The following is a 20,139-nucleotide window of genomic DNA, read 5'->3' as shown; positions in this document are numbered from 1 at the left end:
ACAGCATCGACTTCCAGACGACATCAGCCACCGCGAACTGACCCGTGCCAGTCAACCCTCACGATTTTACGCATTTCTTAGGGCTCTTCCCAAGCAGTCAGATGTATAATGGACCACTGAAGTTGAACTTCTCAGTCTCTCCTCCCTGCCCCAATTCGAGGACTCAATTCCCAGCTGCCAAATTAGGTAAACCTTTCACAATAGGATGACATGGACTATATGGGGTGGGGGGAGACACAGGGACAGAGAAAATGACTTAAAATCCAGCTGGGAGAACTAATAGCCAATGAAGTCATTCCTACCCAGCAGGACAGATAGGTGGACAGGATTCAACTATCTCCAAAGAAGTTCAACTGACTGAAGCAAGACACACAACATTCCTGACCACTTTCTGATACAATCCTCCACCTCACCCTGCCTTCCCACCTGGCATTTCCTTAGAGTTAAATTCAGCAGGTGATGAATCCAATAGAAAGGGCTGAGATGTGGCTCAGTTGCTTGAGTGCTCGCCTACGATGCACAAAGCCCTGATGCCATCTCCAGGACTGCATCAACCAGGCATGGCAGTGCCACCTGGAATCCCTGCACTTAGGAGGTGGAAATAGGAAGCATCAGAAGCTCAAGGTCATCCTCAGCTACATGATACAGTCAAAAACAGCCTGAGGCTACTGGGATCCTGTCTCTACAAGCAAAGAGAGTGGAGATGGCTCGGTAGGTATGGGTGTTTGTCACTGGATCCTAGAACTTAAGCTGGATTCCAAGAACCTACATGGTGGAAGGAGAAAACCAACCCCCAAACTTGTCCTCTGACTTTTACACATATGCCATAAAACATACGTGCATAAATTAATAAATGTAAAATTTTAAAAAGGGAGAGAAAAATTCAAAGGTTTATCCTGCCACAAATACCAAAAGAGCTGTGGGCATGGATGTTTGTACTGAGGCTGCTTCCAACCCTCCCTGCAAAACATCCACATGTTCCTCCCCAGACAGGGTGGGGCTAGGGACCACTCACCGATTCCATAGTGAATCTCTTGAGGAAAAACTGGAAAGCCGGGAGGCTGAAGATCTCATGTCTCAGCCGTCACATCCGAAAACGACCTGAACAGAGTGGGGAGAAAAGGTGACACGGTCAGCAAGGGGGTGAGGAGTGGGGGTGGGCAAGAAAACCTCTATCCAACCAATGAGGCTGAGTCCTCATTAGGAGTGCTCTGGCTCCCCAGAGTGACCAGTCAGCATGGGAGGGTAGACAGCTAACACGTGTCACTCCCCACAGTGGGCCTGACACCTCCATCAGAGCAGCTCTGTGCAAGACTGTTCAGGAACTTTCTTGCCTTCTATTTCTGGCTGCTCAGTCTTGGAGAACAATTTACAAGTCATTAACTTCTCTAGGCCCAGGCTCCTTAAAAAAATATGAACTAACAGTGTGTGGCAGGTATGACGGATGGACAGACAGACAGACAGACAGACCGACACAGGTAGTTATGTGCCTCCTGGAAAGCAGAGGAACCTGTCTCAGGAAGAAGGCAGATGAGAATGAGCCTGCATATTTCAGGACAGCCCTTCTGAACTCGGGAAAGGATTGGAATTAATGCATGCATACCAAAGCTTAATTAATCACTGCGTGTGCTGAACACAGCAAGTCTAGAACGGAAGAGACACTGCACAAGGAAGTAGCTTCAATATTTGTAAGATAGAAGGGAAAGAAAGATGGGGCTGTAAACTACCATGAGCTATGGGGCTGCTTGGTGCTTCTCTAGGATCACTAGGTCAGAATGGTACCTCCATCCAAGGCCAGAAACTCTAGACCCAACTATCATCCTGCCTAGTTAGCTGTTCCCCTGTCTCCTCTGATGTCCTGGCCCAAGCCACCAAGTACTGTCACCTGGGCTACTGCAACTGATCTAACCTCAGTACTAAATCAGGTCTTCCACAATGAAGCCACTTTCTCCTGTCCACTCATTTTATACATAAAAAACACAAGGGAAGAGAGGCATGGGATCCACGTGTCTCTCACCCAGCTCCAGTCAGCATTGAGGACGGCTGACATCATCAAACTTCCACATACTGCTCAGTTTCCTAGTAGTCACAGATGGTGCTGGTCTTTTAAAAACCCATATGCAAGTAAGACTTACATCATGGTTTTAATTGGGGGAGGGGTTAATGACATGTATATGGGTATGTCTGTATGACATATGCACAGGAATATATGTGCTTTCAGTCCAGTCCAAAAGAGGACAATGAATTCTTTGGAGCAGGAGTTACAGGTGGTGAACTACCAGATGAGGACCCTGGGAACTGAGCTTAGGTCCTCTACAGGAGCAGTGGGTGCTCTTAACTGCGGAGGCATCTCTCCGGCCCCAACATTCCATCTTTTAATCAAGTTGATGTGCAGGATAAAATTTTTAGAAATCTGATGGTGTCGTCTCCCACCTCTCCACCCCCAGCTAACCATCTTTCAGTGGTTTCTTGGTGCTCTAGAACAAAAGCTATTTAAATGTGGGTAGTCTCTATGGGAGTAAGGAAAAAGTAAGTTTCTGAACACCCAACTACCAAAGGTGAATTACAAATCAAGCGCACGATGAACCTGGCGTGTGATTGGCAGACCTCACCCTCGTCTCTGAATTTTCTCCATCCTCATCTCCGATCATACAGTGGGCACTCTGCACTGTGTAAGCCCTCACACTGATGAAGCCTCCTAAAACACCTCCGCTCACACTTGAGTCTTCTGTCCTCTCTGAGTGGCGGCACGCTTACAGGATTATGACGATTTAATTACAGAAAACAAGGACTTCGCTATTTTCCGACAGTCGTCTCTCAGCATGTAGGCACCAAACTAGCCTGTGTTTGCACCGTATGGCATCAGAATGCTTGATTTTTAAAAACTGCTCAAGTTGCTGATTTGGGTTCCAGAGAACAGGTTGCATGAAGTTTGACTTAGGATCAGGACAGAATGTCCAACAATTTTTAAAATGGCCAAAATATTCTATTTTGCACCATGTACCCATGAGAGGCACCACTCTTTGAGTTATGATTATAAAACTGAATCTCGGATGAGCTCTGAAAAATACTGAAGACGTTCTTTGTCTTTCAGTCTCAAGTATTCAGGCAAGACTTAAATCATGTAAAAAAAATAAAACAAGTACATCCATTTCATTAGTGTACATAATTGATTTCTTCAATAAATAGTCATTTAAAAGTAAATGTATGTTTTTATTTATATGCACACTTTAAAAACCTATAGAACAGAGGTTGTGTTAAAATTTCTCACATGAAAGAAAGTGGGGGGTGGACGAAGTTTAAAAAGCCCTGCTCCATGAAAAGAACAGAAATCACTGAAACGGTACTTGTTAGTCTCTTTGGCCTCACTTGCCACCAAGCCTGACAACCTAAATTCAAGGAGTTCACATGGGAAAAAGAGAACCAAATCTCGCAAGGTGTCCTCTGACTTCCATATGCATGCAATGGCATGTTACATACACACATACACGAATGAATGAATGAATGAATGAATGAATGAATGAATGTAAGAAATTCTTAAAAAACTAACTAGACAGCATGAGAACATTGATGTATGAACACCAATGAGTTAGGAATACAAGTCAGGGGAAGAAATGAGGCCTTGCATACAGACAGCACGGCCAGGATGACTGACACAGCGATTCTTGCAGTGTTTCTACCTGCCTAGTGCCAACTTGACCCTCACAAAAGTCCTGCAAGCCAGATAAAGAGTCATCTTTATGGAAGAGAAAACTCAAGACTTAGAAACAACAACAACAACAAAATAATAATAATGTGCTTGAGACAGTGCATAGGAGAACCAGATTCTGGATGCAGGCTCAATAGCTTGGACTGCGAATGCAATTTAGTTGGTAGAGTGCTTGCCTAATATATACAAGACGCTGGGTTTGATCCTTGGCACCGCATAAATGAGGCATAGTTATGCACACCTTTAATCTTAGCACTCTGGAAATAAAGGCAGGAGGATCAGAAAGTTCAAGGTCATCTTACACATAAGGAATCTGAAGCTAGCCTGCGATACATGAGACTCTCCCAGAAATGACAAGAAAATAAGTACGTAAATAAACTGCAGCCATACGTCCTCTGAATAGTCTTCCACAAGCTGCTACGTGAGTCCCATAGCTCCTTGTCCACTCATCTGCCTCAGCCTGTGACAGGCTTCCAGAATCCCATGTTGATAGGTTAGCCTCTCTGTCTCTTAGGTCCTTGTTTGTGCAACAGCCAGAATTCCAGCCTAGCCCACATCAGTACACACTACAGATCTCCAGAGACGAGTGTGAAAGAGCCGTGTGAGGTGTGACACTCCACTGGTTTGACTGTGACCTCCTAAGATGAGGTCAGCATCCATACACGGGCCAAGATGGCTCCCACAGTGCTCTGAGCTAAGCATACACATTAAGACCATGTTATCCTTTGAGACTGATTCGGTTTCAGACAGTATTTCTTTCGAGAGAGATCAAGACACTCAGAACTCACTCCTAGCACTATAGGATAGTCAAAATCTAGGTTCCAGCTAGATCACAGGTTCCAGGGGAGAATCCAATACTATGGTTCTGCTACACGGACACAGTATTAAACTACCTTTGCCCCACTCCCCACCTTCTTAGCCTTCGGCCCATATACTAGCGCATCTCTCAAACCTCACCAGAGAGGCTTCCCTTTGTAGCATATATTGATTAAAGGAGACCCACAACAGTCAACAAGCAGAGAACACAAGATCAAGAGAGTGTGCCCAGCTCTACATGGGGCAGCTATACCTCCTTCCCTACCTTAAGGATCAGGGACCACCATAAGTGCCAGAAGTAGCAGATGTCTGCAGTAAAGCAGGCTTTTCTGGACACAAAAAGGCAGCTGTACACAGGAACTCACACTGGCTGTGACAGCATGACTAAGCATGAGCAAGACCAAGCCAGCCGAAAGCCCAGCATGGACAAAGGAGGGGCTCATGAAGTCCCACCCCTAGCTGAGGAGCTACTGGCAACTGACGGCTTACAGGGAGAAGGAAAGTATGTTTTCTTCAGGGATGTGGCTCCTGAAAGACTATCCATGCTCCAGGAGATGGTCCCACAATAGTGCATACAGGCAGCACACACACACACACACACACACACACACACACACATACACACACACACACAGAGAGAGAGAGAGAGAGAGAGAGAGAGAGAGAGAGAGAGAGAGACAGAGAGAGAGAGAGACTCTGTGTGTGTGTGTGCGCGTGCGCGCGTGTGCGTGCCTGTCTGTCTGTCTGTCTGTCTGCCTGTGTTTGTGAGAGTAAGCACATGAAGATAAGAAGTTGGGAAGGAAAGGTACTTGGTGGATAGAAGAGGAATTAGAGGGGAAAGAATTTGAGGTTTGAGTCAAACAAATGCATAAAATTCTCAAACAATAAAAATAAGATAGATAGACAGACAGACATAGATACATAGATACATAGATACATAGATACACAGATACACAGATACATAGATACATAGAAAGAAAATAGACAGGACAGATAGATAAGCAAGCAAACACTGGGTGCTGTATAATGGTGACACTATCTTGCTAGATCCTGTATTCTTACAATATGACTTAGAAGAAGTGCACCTCAGTTAGAAGCCACAGTGGGACCCTGGTGAGGTATTTAACCCATATGCACTTGTGTTTTCCTACTCTAAATCAAAATCAACAAGATGTGGTTAAATCACTGAGTGAAACTCTGGCTCCCTGGGAACTTCTCGGTGCTTAGAACTAGTAGTGCTGGCTGTGCCTGAAATCAATGCCTTAACTTGCTACAGTGAAGTTGTGTACTCAAAAGTGAATGCAGGCCATTCTACAAGAGCCTGAAACTCACTCCAGAGGGCCATCTGAAAACTGGATAAGACATCTCAGATCTTGCTGCTGAGGGAAAGAGAACTGAGGCATTACTTAACCAATTTCCATCCATCCCTGGAGATGGCTCAGTGATGGAGGAGGTATTTAGTAAACACACATTGGGAGAAATCAAAGGTGTAAGCGGGGAAGGAATGGGTGTCTGTAAATAGATGCTCAATGAAATGTGTGGAGTGAAGGAATAACATGTTCCTCTCAATAGCTGTCACCTTGCCACCCTGGTGATAAAATGCTTAAAACAACTACCTGCTGAAGTAAAGCGGATTCATCTGTATCAAGATGAGTAAGCAGGTTACCATGGGCACGGTTTTGAAGTTAGCTTGTTTACTGTCTGGTATATGCTTTTCCACTGAAAGTCTGTCCTGCAACATACAGGCTGTCAGTCAAGACAGCCATCCCTGATGTCATATAGGAGTAAGGGGCATGAACCATATGGCACATAAACATTTCTGTTGTGGTTGGAATGTGAAATATACCTCCCACCAACACACACACACACACACACACACACACACACACGGACACACACACGCACACGCATACGCACTCACACACGCTCCCGTGTTGAACATTTGAGCCTAGGTTATTGACAATGTTTGGGAAGGTAGTAGAAACTTCAGAAGATGGGACCTAATTGGAGAATGCTGGTTGCTTCAGGCATGGTTTTGAAGTTCACACCTAATTCCAGGATGCCTTTGTCTTTCGTTTCCTGTATATCATGAGGTACAGAAACTTCTCTTCCACGATGCTCTGCCTGAGTACATAGGACCAAGCAAGATGGACTGAGCCCTCTGAAACCATCAACCAAAATAATCTCTCCATCCGGAAGTTGTTTATACCAAGAAACTAACACCTTCTCTCCAGTGCCAATCCTCGAAGAGGAGCTGAGTTTTATTCCACGGGAGCCTCACAGACATTGGATTCACATCCTTTCAGAAAGGATGTTATGAATCTCTGGAGTCATCCGCAGCTGGCTACAGCTCAGACAATTGCTTCCTCTCGTAAAAATCATGTCAAACACTTTTCCCATTTACCAGTGTGATTTTGTTTTCCTGTTCAGTGGGAGCTGTACTTAGACAAAACCAAGAGCCTAAAGAAAAAATAAGCCAAACATATTGCTGTGCTATTATTTCTTCCCATCTCTTAGCAGCTCAACTTTCTTCGGGGTGGAGCTCCAACCCTTCTAGGAAGTATCCCCACAATCTCCTAATGCAATAGTCTACCCATTCTAAAGTCTGTGGTGTCAATAATAATGGAAACAACCCCACAGTGGGCAGGATGATGGTCAATCTCATGTGTCAGCTTGACTTGGCTAAGAGCTGCCCAGGCAGCTGCAAAAACATTATATTTGGATGAGTCTGCTGAGGGTGCTTCTGGGATGATGGGCCCCATCCAGTCTATCCAAAGGCCTGAATGAAGAAAAGACCAGGGGTGAATTTGCTCTCCACATGAGCTGAAATCCACGTTCTTCTGTCCTTGGATACTGATGTTCCTTGTTCTTGGTTGGGCCTTCTGATTCAGGTTAGGACTACCACCTTTGGCCTCCTAATCTTCAGGCTTCCAGACTCAAACTGAACCACATCAGTGACTTTCTTGGCTAACCAGCTCTCAGATGGTAGATCCTGAGACTTCTCTGCCTCATTAAAAGATTGCGCATCCTGCTTCAAGCAACACCTGCCTGGCCCTCCTCTCCCCCCCCTCCTGTCTCCCATCAAGAGACAAACTTAGAGGTAGCCAGGGAGTAGCTCCAAAATACAACCCTCGGACCAGGATGGGTGGACAGGACACGAGGGAACAACCCCACAGCTCCCCCAACACAAAGAGGCCCCTAGGAGAATGAGGCACAGCAGGGCAAGTTTCCATCTACTGGGGACCATATCACCTGTATCTCTCTGCTTCACGCCTTCATCTCTCCACATTTACGGTCTCACATTTCCACGGCTTTTGGCTTCAGGAAGAGCCTGCCTAGAGATGGTAAGATGATAGTTACAGTGTGGTGTTGCTAGGAAGGAAATGATCATAAACTATGACAATTGCCAGTGCAGGGCAGGTGTGTGGCTGAGGAGAGGGAGGCCCCCATCCTTCCCTAAGGGTGCTTGGCTGACGCTTAGGAATGACTGGATAAGGTCTGCTAAAGAAGAATGTGAATTTCATGTCTAATCTTTTATGTGGGTACTCATCAAGGTTTGTTTGTTTGTTTGTTTGTTTGTTTAAATGACTGAAGCTGTTGAATTGCAAGCAGTTCCCTTCCTTGATTGATAGCTGTCAGTCTTCCCTCAGGCCTGGCTACAGTGTCAACTACCTAGGGCAGAACTGGAATGACCACCCCAGGCTAACTAAGAACAATGGCAGATCAGAACCACGGGTGCTTCACCAAGTCCTTCAAGGCTGTGACTGACTTTGATGCCACTCCTGAAGGCCTGTCGGGGGCAGTGGCAACTAAACATCAGCCCCACTGTTTTCACAGGAACCACTAAAGCTGTCCAAACAGACACTCCCTTGATAGTTCCTGGAGTGTTCATCATGACAGCTGGGCTTGCTTTAAATGCCTTGTGAATGAATGGTCAGGGATACTGACATAGTGACTGATGCCCAGATAAGACCCAGAACCAGTTCCAGAGGCCCCTGAGACATTCTGTTGCAGTCACAGGAACTATAACAACTGTCATGGTGGCTATTCCCTGGCTCTGCTCTGGGAGACTTTGCCTGTCACAGATCCACCTGCAATGACTCAGGTTTGTCATGACAGCTTCAAATGACTCTCTGTGGCTCCATCAGAGCCATCCAACATCTTCGCTACAATCTTCAATCTGGTGGGGGTGGTGTCCCCAGCCAGGGCATCCAGGGTTCATATACAACTGTCTACAAAAGCAGCAGTGCTGAACATCTGTCCAACAGAGTGTCCTTCTGTCCACCTCGCTGTGTTGTCCCCACTTGTGGTGTTGCAGCCCAAAGTCTACTAAAGCCTCACTGAGGGGGTTCTCTTGTTCTCTTGGTCTTTTATCTTTACCACATGAAAGCAAGCTGATAACACGAATAACAGGCAACTTCCAGGGTTGCCAGCCCCAAGCATACCCAATAGCAGCAGCTGAATAGTTCCAGAATATGGAAGCAGGAACTGTACAGGGACTGTAAAGAGCTGAGCCTGAAGAAGAACGTTCCAGAGAGCCACCAAGAATTAGTGCTTCCATCTACCGAGGAGCTGTAACACGAGGAGCGGAGGGTTCCAACACTCAGAGCTCAAAGCTCCAGCATGACCTTCTGAATGCTACCCAGGTACTGTACAGCACTGGAATATTGAATGCAGGGGATCCTGCCAAGCTAGGCTAAGAGATGCTGACACCAAGGGAGCTTCTATCTAAACAAAGCAAAAGATCCACAGCCAAATAGTGGATAGGACAAATAACTGTCACTATGGTGACAACCCAAACTAGGAATGACACCTGCAGCCAGGAGCCCTGACTTAGCAGCTTGTCATCAAGATCAGCCACATGGACGTATTTCATATGTCTGCTCATCCTGTTGGTGTCCAGTGACCTTTGCCCCAGTGACAATCAGAGAGGATGCTGCTTCCAAGGCCTGCAAGTCACCTTCCAAGAATGACACCTCAGTGTCCCAGCCTCCACTCAGTCCAAGGACAGGAAAAACAGGGGAAGTGCTTATATGGGAGATTCTAGTTCTTCTGGAAGCCTTGTGGCTGAGTGCTCCCTAGCAGCATTTGGGCCTAGGTGGCAGCTACTCTGACACCTGCCATCATGGGTCCTCACCAAGCCCAGGGCAGTGAGAAGTACCACTCTTGTTCCATCTTAAGGAGGCAACAATAACCCTCACCGTCTAAATAACCATTTTTTTAAATAACAATGCTAGCATGTGCTGCGTGGCAAGGATGTGTACCACACACTCCAAAAATTAACTTTAGTTTCACAACAACCTGAGAGCAGGCGTCATCGTTGCTCCATCTCACCAGGAAGGAATGGACTAAGACAGGATGAGCATCTTGCTAGAGTTTTTATGAGTAACAAATGAAACCCTGTCCTGGTTAGCTGACAAACTGACACAGCCCAGTGTCATCCAACAGGAGAGTCTCCACTGAGGAACTCCCCAGATCAGACTGGTTTGTGGGCATGTCTATGAGGGATTATTGTGTTTGTTAATTGATGGAGTAGAGTCCAGCCCACTGTGGGCAGAACCATTCCCTAGGCAGGTGATCCTAAACTAAATAAGGAATGTAGCTGAGTATAAGCCATCCTAGGAGCAGGTTCCACGGTTCCTGTTGTCCTTCCTTAGCTATCAAGTGATTTGCTTGGTCAGAGATAGTTCTGTGTGAAAGAGCAAGTAGGCCTACCTGCCTTCAAGTTTCTGCCTCAACTTCTCTCAATGAAGATCTAAAACGTAAGATGAAATAAGCCCTTTAATACCCTAAGTTGATTTTGGTCAGACTGTTCTCATCACAGCAAGAGAAATAAAACCAGAACACCTAAATATGTCTAAGTCCTTTCTTTCCTTTAAATCTCAATAGCCTTTCAGAGCAGGAGTGGCCTCAGAAGAGACAACGCCATTGCATGTGTCTCCCACTAAGAAAGTTAGAAGTGAAAGGGGACTTTTAAGAAGCTAACCAAATCAGCCTCACACAAGCTCATGCCTCATCCTGACAGCAGCCACCACCCAGAGCCACCCAGCTTGGCTTTATTCTTTGTAACCGCCCCTTTCCTCCATTTCTGATGACCATATTTACACAGGTTAGCAAATCTGGAATAGAAAGCACGTTCCTGCCAATGCATTCTGACTTCTGCTTTCTCAGCCAGCACTGTTAGGACATCAATAATGCGTCCTGTAATCAAAGGAATCCCAGGATCAAAAGAAATGAGGTATGTCTAAGCAGCACTCAATACCATCTACTTAAAGCCAAGCACAGACGTTCTAGGACTGACATGGTGAGAAACAAGGAGCCAAACCCCTCCCTCAGCTCTTCCAAAGAATCATGAAAAGCAACCTGGTCCCACATGAAGACTCCCCCACACGCTCCCGCTCCCCACTCCCTGTCTAGAAACACTTCATAAATCCTAGGCACGGCTTTCTTACATATTGGTAGGGCTAATGAGAAACGAATCTCAACCCCTCACCCTGCTTGTTCACATAGAATATGACCAAAGAGTACCCATGGCACTGAAGAAACATGGATAGACCAGGCATCCGATTAGCTTCTGTTTTGCGAATGTTTTCCATTCATTCCTACACAAGGTGGCCATCCCAAGCTGGGCACTGTCTTCTAGATGCAAGCCACGCAGGCGAACCTATAGTTGTGCGTACCTACAAAAGCAGAAGCTACTCTAAAGCAGAAAAAGGATGCACGCGACTGGATGGAATAACTTCATGGAGCTGGAGGAGAGTAGCATCAGGTTTTGAGGTGGAACAGGAGGCTATCAGACACACAGAAAGGAAGAGATTCTAACTGGACCCATGTTAAGTACAAGGCCACAGCCTAAAGAAACTGTTCTTTGTGGGAATTTGTGTTGTTCTACCTAGCACGGTGTTGCTTCATCCAGAAGTAGATGGCAGTAAAGGCTTGTCAAGTCTACTCCCATCTAAAGCTGTGACCATAGGCAAATGTGAAGGTTTGCAATTAGGAAGTTCTCAACCTGCAAGTGAAAGCACAGAAGGAAGAGGCTTTGGAATCTGGGGACTGATGTGCCAGAGTATCTGCCTCTTCCCTTACCAGCCTCAGGTAAGCATCTCACCTTTCTGAACTGGGCATTCTACTTTTTAAAGCTCACATAGTAAGAGTAGCCTCAAGCTAGGCATCGGACCTCTGCACCTAGCCCTCGGGAAGGAGGATCAAAAGTTGAACATCATAGTCCTTGGCTATGTTGCCAGTTTGAAGCCAGACTGAACACAAAAATCCTTGTTTCAAAATTAAATAAATAAATGGGCAAATTTACAAAAAGTACCTTCAAGGGCCTATTGTGAATTAGACCTTCTGGAAAAACATGGGTAACTGATGTTTCTCTTGATATTTTTTTTTGCCCTTCTAGTCTCAAAATGGTACAAACTTGGTCTTCCAGGGATAAGTCAAGATAGGGGATCTATTTCACGTGCTGTTTTAAAGTTTCATGATAGCACTTCAGAATGTTCTAGTGCTGCAGCTAGAGCGACTGGCCCTTTCCTATAGCTCTAAGGGCTGCTGCACAGCAGGTGGTCAGTAGCACCTACTTACATTCTCTGAATCAACTAAAAAGGGAGTGGGGCAGAGACACTTCTGCTTGAACTGTTAAGATGGGAAGGCGGGAATGCCTTTTATATTTCAGGCAATACTACTACTACCACTACTACAACTACTAATAATAATAAATTATTAATTATTTATTAATATATACATAGACATAAATATACAATTACATATATGCATACATATATTATCTCACACATACAAGTAGCCTTGCATACTACTTCCTCCAGCTGGACAAGGAAGCCCGGTGACAAATTATTTTCCTGCCATGCTCAGGAAAGCTATGTGACCTAGGAACACCAAGGCCAGGCAGCTCAACCTTTAAACATCTCTCTGAAAAGCTGCCTCTGTTTCTTAGAAATGTTGCTTGCTGCCTGCCAACATAAAAGGATTTCTCCGTTTCAAAACTGCATTATCTTAAGAGTCTAGATTCTTTGCTTTTAATGACAATTAAACAGTTTCCATTCGGACAGCTGTTTGTCTTCCAAGTGCAAAGGGTGTCAGCACGGTGACAGGATACTGAGCTGGGTGCGCTGACTCACTGCAGTTTCAGGACTATACCCTGAGCCATTTGGGGTCACCTCCACAGGAGGACAAGCTGTGGACATCAGGGTGCCACCTGAAATGGAAGGCTGTTGGAAAAACTCTCTGGCAAACAAGACAGAATTATGGGGAAAGCCATCTGTCACTCTTCCCCACCTTCCTCTCCAGAGTAGCCTTCAGGGAACAAGATGACCCTCAGTCGGGACTGTGCCTGGCCCAGTGCATGTTCGGTGAATTGATGAATTAATAAACCAAACAAATATCTCATGCCAAGACTTTCCCAGCAGAATCCAATTCCTAGTTGCCAAACGATTAGCAACAAGTTATCAGGACACTGGTTCCTACAAGCCTCTTGTTTGGCAGTTACATGTGGTATGAGGTGTCCTGACAGGCCTCATCTTCTAGAACATGCTGCAAACTAAAGTTCTCTCAGACACTAATCTAGTCTCCTCACTTTCCCCAAGATTTTTATCCCCAAATGACAAAGAGTTAAAAGCAGTTAATCAAGACAGATATATTTTATCCCCCAAGGGGCAGCATATATAGCCATGGCTACTTGCCAAGAAAGGGCTACTAGCTCCTTGGGACCTCAGGTGCCAGTGGGGAAGCAAGGGTCATATCATCTCTACCTCACAAGCAGTACGAGAAGAGAGTTCCTGAGAAGAGAAAGCACAGCAGAGACATCCTATTCCAGCATCTCGATAGCCTGACCTGATGGGTACCCTGCTCCCTCAAAATCTTGAATGACTAGGATTCAGATGAGTCACTACATGGCAAAAATGGGAGAAGCTAGGCTGGAAATGTAGCTCGGTTAGTAAAGAACTTAGCCGCACATTCGTGAAGTTCTGGGTGTGGTGTCACACGTCTGAAATCCAAGCACTTCAGAGAAAGAGAGGCAAAAGGACCAGGAGTTTACAAATATGCTGGGCTACAAAGCAAGCCTGAATCCGGCCTGGACTGCGTGAAACCCTCTCTGAAAGAAGAATGGAGAGAGAGGGACCCCATGCCAAAACTAAAGGCCACCACTCCCACGACAGGCATGTACAGATGCATGTGCACCATGACAAGGAGTGCAAAGGAAGGCACACAGCTGTGGCAGGGCCTTTCCCCAGGGCCAGCTGCAGAAAAGCAGCTGGGCACTTTCCAGATTCCCTCAGGGGCCCCGACCAAGGACTTCATGTGCCGGATCAGGACATTCCAGCGTCAGCCTGCTTCCTCTGCAGAGAAGTTTTCCTGGCTCGTTCTGGCAGGAGACGCGGGCTGGAAGAACTGCCCTTCCTCACACTACCCACCTCCATGCTGGGACTGATGTGGAAAGCGGTGGCCTGGAAAGGAGCAAGCCTGGAAGTCCAGCTTTGTAGAAGGCACACCTAGACCATCTCGGGAGAGAACATGGACAAGCATTGCCTTACAGACTGACAACTGAGAACGGAACTTCAAGCATGGCTCCAGCATTCCAGTTCTCGTGGGATATGGTCTGGGAAAATCACTGCCCTCCGACAGGAAAATCACAGACCCCTCTCAGCTAGGGGATACAGGAAAGCTTGCTTCAAGTGGGTTACTGGCCTGAGGGTGATATCCAAATACTGCACGAAAGCTTCAAGGAGAAAAGGCCTCTCATCAGGCAGATCTAGCAAAAGCTGGCATCTGACTGTACATCCAGTCTGGAACCTTCTCTGCAGCCCAGCAGCACTGTGTTATCTACTCTGTGTCTGCCCAGATAGCGCTTAGTTCAGGCTTAGGGAGGGAACAAAAACTTAACCAAAAGAAAGGAGGGGAGAGGAAGGAGGAGAGAGGATGAGAAAGAGAATCCTCTCTCTCTCAGTAGTATTTGTTGTAGAAAGGATGCTCTCTGTGTGTCTCCGGTGATAATGATAAATGGGGCATTATCCCCCAGGACTGTAGCCAGTCTCACAAGCAACTTCAGCAAGAGGCCAACACTCAAGGAAAACCCATTAGCCAACCTCAGAACTTACAGAGGGGTTTCCTACTCTCTGGTTACAAATGATCATAGTCAACAAGGATTCCCACTAGGAGATGGGAGGGAGGGGGGAGGCTGAAGACCATCTTTCAAGCTCAGCCAAGTCTCAGCTCTGCCCAGGGTCTCTCCATGAAGCCTACACTTTTTTAAAGACTGCCAGCCATTCACTCTCTGCCCCTCAAAACCACATATCCACAGGAACCCCAGGGCTGCTGTTCTGGAGGTTACACTACTCCATACCTGGCCACACCTTCCTAAAGCTCCTTGACATGGCCAGCAAGCACGGGAGAAGCAGCTCAAAGGCATGAGTCACTATGGACCTGCAAGTAAAACCACCATGACACACCACGTCACATCCATTAGTTCGGCCACAGACAAGAAAATGGGCCAACATCAAGTCTTGGCAAAGGTCTGCTGGCTGGTGGGAATGTAAAAAAAAATTACTCAGCCACTTTGCAAAGGTCTGACAGCTTCTCAAAAAAGTTAAAAATAGTTACCTGATGACTGAGCGATTCCACCCCAGGCAATATGCCCCAAGGAATTGAAAACATGAACTCAAATAAACACTCGTAAATGAATGTTCATAGCAGCGTTTGCCATGACAGCCAAGAAGTAGCAACAGCTTAGATGTCCATCAGCTGGTAAATGAATAAACACTGCAACCTACCCACACAATGGAATTACTGAACTATAAAAAGGAATGAAGGGACAAGACGGTTCAAGGCAGCCAAGGTTACCTAGCAGGAACGTGTCTCAAAGAAACAAACCGAAAACAAACAAACAGCCAGACGAAAGGAATTCTGGCACTATACCATACCATGGGTAGATCTTTACAACGTTCATTGTAAAACATGCTGAATGAAAGCCAGACATGAAACCTTACATGGACAATTCCATACACGTGAAGCATCCAGCAGAGGTGCATGCATAGAGAAGAAATGACTGGTGGTTGCCTGGGGCTGGGGGTGGGGGACCATGAGCATTGTAGCTTCTTTTGTGGGGTGATGAAAGCATCTTGGAACTACATAGAAATGATAGTCACACATTATGAATGAACTCAGTGTCACCAAACTGAATGCCTTGGTAAGATTTATAGTTAGTTTCATGTAAATTCTACATCCATTGTGTTGTTGTTGTTTATGTGTGTGTGTGACCCAACCCTTTATGAAATTATCATAATTCAAGGGAGCAGTGTGTCTCCTACTGTAATAAAACAGCATATTGCCTAGCCTAGGGACTTACAGCAGTCCAATCCAGTTCCCTCCTGTCTCCTTTAAGCCAGTCATATTCCTTACAACCGGAAACTTGGAATAGACAGTACTCTTGATGGCTTCCCTGCTGTGTGACCTCAGAGAAATATCTCACTTCTCTGAGTCTTTGCTTCTTCATCACTCAGTAAACAGGGCTGAAAACACACGTGTCATTAGGTTAGGTTCAGACTTTTTATGATGGCTCCCATGGGATTGTTAGGTGGAGCCCCGAGGGTGACTTCACTCATTCCTTGTCACAGAAATTATGACTCTTTCTCTCTCGGTGGCAGTATGATCCATCTGGTAGAACTGGGTTGGACTCACATCAGGAATGGCAGCTGTGTCACCAGCTTGCTGAAACCCCAACTTGGGCTCTGTCATTCAACTGTGACCTTGGGAAAATTGCTGCTCTGAGATTCAGTTCACTCACCTGTGACACAGGAATAATTATGAAGATGGAACATATCAGCATCTGGAATATGTAAGTTGTTACTGTCATTGTCAAAGAACAGACCTTAGTCACTTGCATAGCAGAACTCAGTTTTCTATGTCCATGGCCTCCTTCCTTCCTCCCTCACAGTAACTGCCTACAGAGTATCCTTATTACTGAGTAGCATCACAGTGAGTTGGATCAGGTAGGACTTTAGCCTCCTCTAGACCAGGAGTTGGACATCTATGGTCCCAAGCATCCCTTCCAAAGAGCTGTTTCTCCACACCTAACACTGTGGTCAACTCTCACCAAGTTGTCTGGGCACACCACCAGACTACATTTCCCAGACTCCTTTGAAACTGAGGGTGATTATGTGTCAGAGTTCTCGCCAGGAAGGGTGGAAATAGGGTAAGTCATTAACAGGCTTTTAAGAAATGGGTGTGTCTTCTCTGATTTCTCCTTAGCCAAGGAATCCACGGTGTGAGAAGCTGTAGGACCACAAAAGCAGGAGAGGCCTATGTTTGAGTATGACTACTAAAGGGATCAAAAATATCCATCTTGAAGAAGAAAAACCACACTTAAAAAAAAATACATTGTAGGGACTGTTGGTTGTTGCAGATACTGGTGCTTTATTACTATAACACCATGCTAGTCAACTGAACTGAATTATGCAAGGTTTCATGACTAGCTCTGCCCCACAAATACTATATCTGAATGCCTACATATATCAGGACCTGTAGATGCAAATACAACTCTGGTAGGCTCTGTTCTAACAAGGCGCAGAATACTAAGGGAGACAGAAGCAACCCAGATAACAAAAACAGTCATGATGGTGTGTCAGGCGTTTGAAGGAAAGCTTGGCCAAGGAAGATACACCGAGGGAGCAGATACGATGAGGTCCACGCTACAGGAATCAGGCTGGTCAGGAACAGCTCCCATAAGGTGGGTATCACAGCTCAGGACAAGGGAGATCCTTCCCTGCATCCCAAGTAGACCATGTAAAAGTTATTCAGAGTGGGAAGATCAATATGAGACCAGAGATAGAGGCCCGATGGGGGTGCACCAGCTGCAGGGTTGAGAAAGGAAAAGACAAAGCACAATGACTTTTAGGAGGAGGGTGGGGCAGAGTCATCAACAGGCACCTGTAGCAGTTTGGGGACACGTGACTGTGTCATAGAGAAAGCTGAATGGCTTGAGCCAGCGCATTCCAAGGAAGGCCTGACTAAGGAATCCATCTGTCAGCCTTTCCAGGCTGTTGCTCTCTGGCCTGTGTGATTCCCACGGGGTGTTTTCCTGGCCCCTCCCTGATCTGGGCTTCTCTGCTGCTCCTCCCAGACTCACTCCATGGTCCTTCGAAGCACTTAGAACTCCTGAGTCATTCTCCCTAAAGCCTCTGCCTTCCTCATTCTCTATGTCTTCAAAGCTCTCTTCCATGAGTTAGCTTCCTAGGGAGGACCTACCTACTCTACTGTGAAGAAGCCATGATAACTGGCTGTCAGGATGTCAAGTCACACAAAGGTGCATAGAGCCAGGGACAGAATGAGAGAGCTGGAGACATGTGTCCTGGATTTGAATAAAAGCCATTACCTTTGACTTGGAGACTTTGAATATTTAATAGTAAGGTTCAAGCCTAGTTTCTCCAGAATGACCTCTTTGTACTACTCTTAATAAGATGATAATGATGGTGGTGGTGGTGGTGGTGGTGCTGGTGGTGGTGGTGCTGGTGCTGGTGCTGGTGCTGGTGAATGGAGTTTCTAGTTCCCCAGAGCCACTTTCTAAATGATACTGAGGGCCTCAGCGGTTGAACAAGCAGATTGCACTCATAGCTGACAGCAAAGTCAGGTCTAGAAACCACATCTATGTAAACTACAGTACCAGGCAGAACTAAAGTCCTCCAACTGACTTAGGTCAGTTTGCAAGCATGATTGAAGTACACACACACACACACACACACACACACACACACACACACACGACTTCCTAGTAAATTATGTATTAAATTTCAAAAAGCAAATAAAAAAGATTATCTTTGCCTGATTAGCTACCCACAGAGACATGTAACTCATCATGAGCATGTGGATGTCCTCACATTCCTGCTCTAAGAACATGAACCATTCAACTTACCTGAATGGCAAATTAGAAGATTGTTTTAAGATTGTAAAAATGTACCTCCTCTTTGACCCATGAATTCCACCTCCAAGAACTCATCAGAAGGAAGCACTTGGACAAATACGCAAGCGAAAAAAAAGTAAATAACCTGTACATCCACCATAAGGAGTATTTGCCTATAACAGCCCCTTGCCTGTAATCTCAGCACTGGGGAAGAGTTGAGAGACCATCCTGTGACACAGAAGACCCTGTTTCAAACAACGAATGGGAGCAATAGTGCTGGGCGGTGGTGGCACACGCCTTTAATCCCAGCACTTGGGAGGCAGAGGCAGGCGGATTTCTGAGTTCGAGGCCAGCCTGGTCTACAGAGTGAGTTCTACTGACAGCCAGGGTTACACAGAGAAACCCTGTCTTGAAAAACCTAAAAAAAAGAAAAGAAGGAAAAAAAGAGAGTAATAGTAAGTATAACCTGAGGTATAACTGAAGGGTTGTATATTATCTCCTATCACTATGGCAACGCGTCCTGTAATCTATACAGCTAACCCAACTGAGCAATGCCTACACAGGCACTGTCTGGATCTCCAGCTTGGGAAACCTAATGTCTCCTTCTGGAGCCAGCCAGTCAAGTGTCCCCTCTGTCAGCCACATACATGCCTCTTTCAGCCACACCAACAAGTCCTGGAGAGCACTTCACTCTGTAAGAGTCCTTCAACACGCCTGACTCAGACTACACACGTCTCTGTATTTGTTCTGCCTTTCTAAGAGCCCAGGGCCCACCTTGGAGTTAGAGGATTTTAACAATTTAATCTTCCCAGGGACCTGCTGGGATCGGCACTGGCACTAGCCGGGAGCAATGCCATGTCTTGTTCAGCAGGTGATGAAAGGGACCAGGTGGAGTCACTCAATCACTTCCTAAGGACCTAGCAGGTGGTGGGCACTGAAATAGCACCACATTTAGGAATGGATCAAAGAGTGTCAGCCTCATAGAGACCACAACCCAGCAGGGGGGAGAGACAGTGACCTGTCGACATAGCAGATGTTTTGATAAGGTCCAAATTCTATCTCAGTGATCAGCAAATGGCAGCCTAATCAGCCACATAATAAACAGTAAGAAAGCTGTCACCAATGCCAGGCACTAGGCCAGGCATAAGGATATGTAAGACAAGGGACCACTGGACACAGTAGAATAGCAGAGAGGCAGGGAAAGGGATATTTCAGCTGGCCAGGTCAAGGGGAAACATCTTTGCTGTTCTGCCTAAGGCCATTTTAAGTCATCCAGACCACAGAAGCCCTTCTCTTCTCCCTTGTAAGAGCCATCCAGGCCTTCTAGAAGCTTCTTGCAGGTACCCAAACTCTTTCTTGTGCTTAGGCCAGATGCATAATCGTCATGATCATTTTCAGCATCACCACTACTGCCATGCCTGCCCTTATCACCACCATCATTATCATCACTGTCATCTGTGCTTGTTATCATCATTGTTACAGTTGTCCTTGGCACCTGCATCAGCAGCACCATTACCACCAGGGTAGTTGTTATCATCACCATCACCAGGACCACCATCACCACCACCACCACCATCACCACCACCATCACCACCACCATCACCACCACCATCAACAACACTATTAACACCACCACCATCAATACCACCATGAACACAGCAACACTAGTAACACCACCACCATCACCACCACCATCACCACC

At 46.1% G+C, this 20,139-nt stretch overlaps 1 protein-coding gene across 4 annotated transcripts in view; it reads right to left on the bottom strand.

The window, feature by feature from the left end:
- Asap1 (ArfGAP with SH3 domain, ankyrin repeat and PH domain 1) overlaps positions 1-20,139 on the bottom strand; it is a 291,208-nt gene that overhangs the window by 255,667 nt on the left and 15,402 nt on the right. For all 4 annotated transcript variants that reach the window (XM_028773285.1, XM_028773286.1, XM_028773283.1 and 1 more), the window contains exon 2: positions 1,016-1,101. In XM_028773285.1, coding sequence (XP_028629118.1) covers positions 1,016-1,074 — 59 coding nt within the window. In that variant the 5' untranslated portion in view covers positions 1,075-1,101. The remainder of the gene's footprint in view (positions 1-1,015; positions 1,102-20,139) is intronic.

Source organism: Grammomys surdaster, unplaced genomic scaffold, assembly GCF_004785775.1.
Source record: "Grammomys surdaster isolate TR1022 unplaced genomic scaffold, NIH_TR_1.0 224, whole genome shotgun sequence".
Classification (NCBI taxonomy): Eukaryota; Metazoa; Chordata; class Mammalia; order Rodentia; family Muridae; genus Grammomys; species Grammomys surdaster.
The sequence above is the reverse complement of the archived record's forward strand: the minus strand, read 5'-3'. Positions and strand labels throughout refer to the sequence as shown.